Source organism: Notothenia rossii, assembly GCF_949606895.1.
Source record: "Notothenia rossii genome assembly, chromosome: 4".
NCBI lineage: Eukaryota > Metazoa > Chordata > Actinopteri > Perciformes > Nototheniidae > Notothenia > Notothenia rossii.
The window spans coordinates 20,970,649-20,976,018 of record NC_136902.1 but is presented as its reverse complement, the minus strand read 5'-3'; the positions used below and the strand labels follow the sequence as shown (position 1 = coordinate 20,976,018).

General features: G+C 37.7%; 1 protein-coding gene across 1 annotated transcript; it reads right to left on the bottom strand.

Annotated features, from left to right (window-relative positions):
• Positions 1–1,287: 1,287 nt before the first annotated feature.
• Positions 1,288–4,741, bottom strand: tmem9 (transmembrane protein 9). The gene is made up of 6 exons (XM_079676357.1): positions 4,608–4,741; positions 4,343–4,467; positions 3,741–3,832; positions 3,523–3,631; positions 3,078–3,209; positions 1,288–2,664 (listed from the first exon to the last, which is right to left on the bottom strand). The coding sequence occupies exons 2-6, from the start codon at positions 4,433–4,435 to the stop codon at positions 2,524–2,526; spliced, it is 567 nt and encodes a 188-aa protein (XP_079532483.1). The 5' UTR covers positions 4,436–4,467; positions 4,608–4,741; the 3' UTR covers positions 1,288–2,523.
• Positions 4,742–5,370: the final 629 nt, after the last annotated feature.

Below are 5,370 nucleotides of genomic sequence, written 5' to 3'. Positions count from 1 at the left end.
GACAGAAAAAGCCCCCTCGGCAAGGAAAATAACAGGAGCCCAGAGTGGCAGAGGAGCAGTTGGTCCATAGTTTAAATTTAGACTATGAACCACTGACAGGCCATGCTTGGGGATGGTTAAGAGGGTGGGGGGGGGGGGGGGGGTTGGAAGGTGTAAGATGGGAGTAGATGAGATCAAGGGGGTTGGAGCAGGGCAGCAGTGGCAGACGGGAGCACAGAGAGACATAGTTTTGGGGGGGTCTTGCAGTGGCAATATATCACCACTAGCCCCCTGAACCTGCCATCTCTTTCAAAACATACTCAGCTGCTCTGCTGCTCGGTGTGAACACTAAACTGTGATTAGTTTGTGAATAGATAGTAAGAAAAAATACACATTGATGTTTTCATTGTGAAAACATCAATGTGTATATCTATTTTCCATTCAGGTGGAAATATTTTTTTCCAGAACCAAGTAATGAGATCACTTGAGATTGTCAGCCTAAGAATTCCAAACTTTCATAGCATTTACATGTTACACTTTCTTAATGTGAATCCCTTTTGCTATACATTTATAGCTAGGTGATTTGGGAAATAACTCTTTAATTTAAGCAGATTTAACATGGTTTATAACATGTTGTTGTAAGCAGATATTAGCTGATATTGTAAGCAGCCAAACATGTGCTAACAGATTATTAATAAGTACTAATTTACAAATTGTTGACAAAGGCCGTACATAAAAACATGTCCTTAAATGTCATGTAGGTGTAGAAAAAATACATCAAAGTGTATTATAAATCATCCAATCAAATGTTTATATAGCTTTGAATCACTTATTAAGAACAACTAACGTTGTAAACGATGCCAACATATGCTGTTGAAGTCTATAAAATATATCTTCACCAAGCCCTAAATAATTAGTTTGATAATTAAAGTTAGAATATCTTGTGACTTTTTAAAATGACAACATAATCGTCACCGTGACAGAGGTGAAAGTGTTGAAAGTTTTCCACCAAGTGTGAAGACTCATTTAATGATAAAGCAATGTCTGTGTAGAAAAGTGTAAGCTCAGAGCCCATAAACTGAACCCTGGTTCCCCCTACTGTCAATAAACAATAGCAATGACTTCTGCAAACATACAGTGACAAACATACAGAGGAATAAGAATACTTAAATATTATATATATATATATATATATATATATATTTATTTATTTAATACCTTACATAAGGCTAAAGGTATGGATATGACCAGTGCAATATGTCCCGTTAGGTTGGAGATAAATATAACACAAAACACTGATACCAGTGATATGAAGTTATAATTTAATCAGTCAATGCAAAAAAAACATTCAAAATAAACTTCCGCTGTTCACATTTTGCGAGAGGTTAATGCAAGTCAGTGTGCAGTATTAAAATGCCCCCGACAGGGAGCTTCAGTGGAACGATGAAAGGGGAATTCACTGAGACCCTTCAAAGGCACCCCGATTCTGCCACACATAACCACATTATCAGCAGCTTTGCAGATCTAGGACATTCTCCTGTGACTTTTTCTTTCACCAAGGATGGCTTTAAAGCTCTTTAAAATGCTCCGTTCTCCGTGTCTCTCTTTGAATGGGAAAGTATGTTAATCTTCTGCAGCAAAATACAGGAAAAGAAGGAGCTATGTGCTTCCTTTACTGAATTTAAATGGTACATTCAAGATTAACAAATAGTAGGTGGAAGATACACCCGCCAAGATGTATGGGTAAGCTTTACCATCTGTTGTGTTTTACAAGCTGTAAATGGACATTTAAGAGGCGTGTTTAGCACTGGAATGGGCCGTAACACATTTGACCACGCAGGGAGAGAAACAGGAAAAGGAACATAGGGCTCTCTTAAAAGTAGCAATGTCAAAGCTTTAAAAGTACAAAGCCCATCATTTACAATCCATGTATTACTCTGATTGCAAATGATAGTAAATATGGCCAGGTTACTATGCACTGCAACAGTGACAAATAAATACAAATAATAAGTGCTAAAATAGGAAAAGTGCAATGTTTGACAAAAGCAAAGGGAGGGTTCTCAAATAGCTTAATTAACCCCAACTTATTCACATCGAGCTTACCTGTTCTGAGGTAACTTCATACATTTTGCTCAAATAAAAACAGCTCAATATTATATCAAATTAGCAAGAAACTAACAAAGCAATGATCACAAAGAAGCTTAACAGCTGAGTGTGGTCTATTAGAGAAAACAGGTTCTTACTTTATCGAGACTTTCAAATTCTGTTGCATCGCAAATTGATAAATGATTGAGATGATTTCTAGCCGTTAACTGTTAGCAAACATGCAGTTTTTTAAGAACGGCAATTTAGCTTAAAATGTTACATATAATAAATAAAAAAACATCTGCTTGTTAGATCAGTGCGTTGCAATTTGTCTCAGTGAGGAAATACTCCATGGGGTGCAGTTTACAGCAAAGAGAGGTTAGTAAAAGTGCCGCTGGTGACGGTGTAGAAGCCCACGGTGGTTACTATTCTAAAGCTGCTTCAATGTCGGCTGTATGTTTAACTAAGCATCTTGTGACGGTCAAAAACTGTCTTGCGCTGTTCCTGGACCTGCTTTTTCCAGCGCTGCTGTGCTCCCTCAACCCGCTCCAGCACTGTGTTTCCTTTGGCCTGGGCACTGTCCACCGGGGGACGCATCTCCTGAACACACCACCACAGAAACACAAGGAATTCATAAAAAAACATTCCCATTCAACAGAAATGAAAAAAGGCATGTGTCTGGTCACATAAGATAAGATAACATAAGATAGTACTTTATTGATCCCAATTTGGGAAATGTTTGTGTTGTAGCAGCATAAAAAACATGGCATTGTACAATACAAATGAGAAAGACTGAAATAAACTAAAAAGTAGAAAATACACATGTTGAATTTACAAATTAACAATAACAAAATATAAAGCAAGTTATGATATATACATAAGTATGTGGGGGATGGAATATGAAGCAATAAACTGAATATATAAATGTACAGTGTGATTTTAAGTCCAAGAGAAGCTATGGAGCAGAGAGTTCTCATGTGTTGTTTGTTATGATATTTTGGAGTTATAATGACCTCAGAGTCTTCCTCGTTGTGCAGTGGCTGGGTGTAGGCGTCATGTTTGCGAATAAGAGGATCGACCAGCAGAAGGAACAGCATGTAGAGCAGCAGAGCACCCACCACAGACAGGTAAATGATGATGGTTACCTGGGTCAGACAGAATGGAAACCATTTGCATTTAATTTGAAGTGACAATGCTGGCATCAATTCCTAACAACAATGCTTTGTGCTTGTCTCCGATAGAGCTTTGCAGTTTAATCTTATTATCTGTATAAGTTATATATTATTGTGACAACCCAGCTGTTTGTTTGATGTAAAATAATTTCAGTTTTAGGTAGTAAAATCCTTAAAATGTTAATATCATTTCATCATAATATGTAAACTCTGTAATCAAAGACGTTATTGCACACTGTTTCCAAAAGTAAGAGTAACCCCCCCCCCTGTAGTAAGCCGCTTGTACCTTGATGGTGTTGCTGCTTCGTTCCTCGTACTTGCACTCACACAACAGGCAGTACGCCTCCACATCATGGCCGGGCACCGGCATGGGCTCCACTACATGGAGGCAGTTACTGTAAAAAAACAAAAGACTGAGTCAAGATGGATGGATTATCTCTATTCATGAGTCTTTACAGGCAAAACACAAGATGACTTAAAGTCTAAATAACAAGTTTCTCTCACCAATCCTTCTGAGACACATTTCTGTTATATATGTGGCCAGTGATGTTCCGGTATGGCGGGCAGATGCACTTGCAACGGACATCCTCAAAGTTCTTTAATTGTAAAGAAAATTGGGTTAGACTGGGCCCAACTAAAGCTCACTTACCTGTTTTACCCATACCATCAGTTTTTTTTCCCCCAAAACAAAACGTTGTAAAAGTTCCTCTATCTCAAGCTTGAAAAGCACAATAAATGCTAAAATGCTGCTCAAATGTATGACATCTGTACGCTTTACAAAGTCATACATGTGATGTACTTATAGAGTAGTAATATTCTTGGTTTCTTGCTATTAACTTGTTATGTGTATGTAAATTATGTTTAATGAAAAAATAAACAAGAAAAGATTAGACAAGGCTTTACATTAACATAAATAACAGGGCTATTCTTCTCTCTAGATGTTTACATTGCAAATCCATTTAAATGCACTTGTTAGTCTCTTTCACAGAGGTTTAATAGGTTATTCACACCAAAAGGCAAAACAGGACACATTGTTCTACAAACAGATATAAATGACTCCAGTGAGTTTATGAAAGTATGTATTATTATGGAACTGCAGGATTTACCTTGGCCTGAACATAAGCAACAGCATCCAGCAGGAAGAAGGTCAGTACTGCGGCCACCACGAAGGTGCTGCTCCCTCCCCGGCCGGTCCACATCTCCCCCCCGCTGCAAATCACCTGCAGCAGCTCTGTCAACAAACACACAGCGCAAGCATTTAGCTAGACAACCTAGCATGACAATCTGCGACAAAACACCATCTTCACTGCAGTGACAATCAAGCTGAAGACAAGCTTATTATGACACAGACTAGAAATACATTTAACTTACGTTGTAAAAGTAGCTGGAGATGGATTTGTTGCTATGCATACACGTAGCTACGCACTAGATATTTTGTATTTAGAATAAATAAATGGTCTTCCTTATTCCGGTGTGTTGTCATAGGTGACGCAAAATAAAACCTGAAGCGACACTGCCCTCTATCGGACACTACCGATATACACATTTAGGCCAGAGTTAAATATTGTAGATTTACTAATGTCACAGAGGTGGAAGAAGTACTCATATCTTGTACTTCAGTAAAAGTATAATTACCACAGTGTAGGGATACTCTGTGACAAGTAAAAGTCCTGCAATGCACAAAAGTTACTCAAGTAAGAGTACAAAAGTACTAGCATCAAAATATACCAAAAGTAAAAATACTCATTATGCAGAATGGCCCATTCAAGAATAATATATGTTATATGTTTTGATTATGATTATTGATGCATTAATGTGTTTATCACAGCTGGTAAAGGTGGAGCTAATTACTTTGTATACTGCAGGGTGGCTTGTTGATTTACTCTTGGTGTGACTAAAGTCTTATTTAAGTGTTGTCTATCATTTGAATTAATGATCCAAATCTGCGAGATAACTAAAGAGATTTAATTAATGTAGGGGAGTAAAAGTACACTATGTTCCTCTGAATTGTGGTGGGGTAGAAGTGGCAAACATTTAAATACTCAAGTAAGCACTGGTATTTCAAAATTGTACTCAAGGTCGATGAAAATCTTGGGTCACAGGCTTCTCCAACAGTGCAACACAATGACACAGA

What these genes read in the sequence shown, in the direction of transcription:
- tmem9 (XM_079676357.1), bottom strand. Translation starts at nt 4,435, where the DNA reads ATGTGGACCGGCCGGGGAGGGAGCAGCACCTTCGTGGTGGCCGCAGTA. An exon ending in TTGCTTATGTTCAGGCCAAG is followed by an intron (nt 3,833 to 4,342) that starts GTAAATCCTGCA and finishes TTACAATTAAAG; the next exon opens with AACTTTGAGGATGTCCGTTG. An exon ending in AATGTGTCTCAGAAGGATTG is followed by an intron (nt 3,632 to 3,740) that starts GTGAGAGAAACT and finishes GTTTTTTTACAG; the next exon opens with TAACTGCCTCCATGTAGTGG.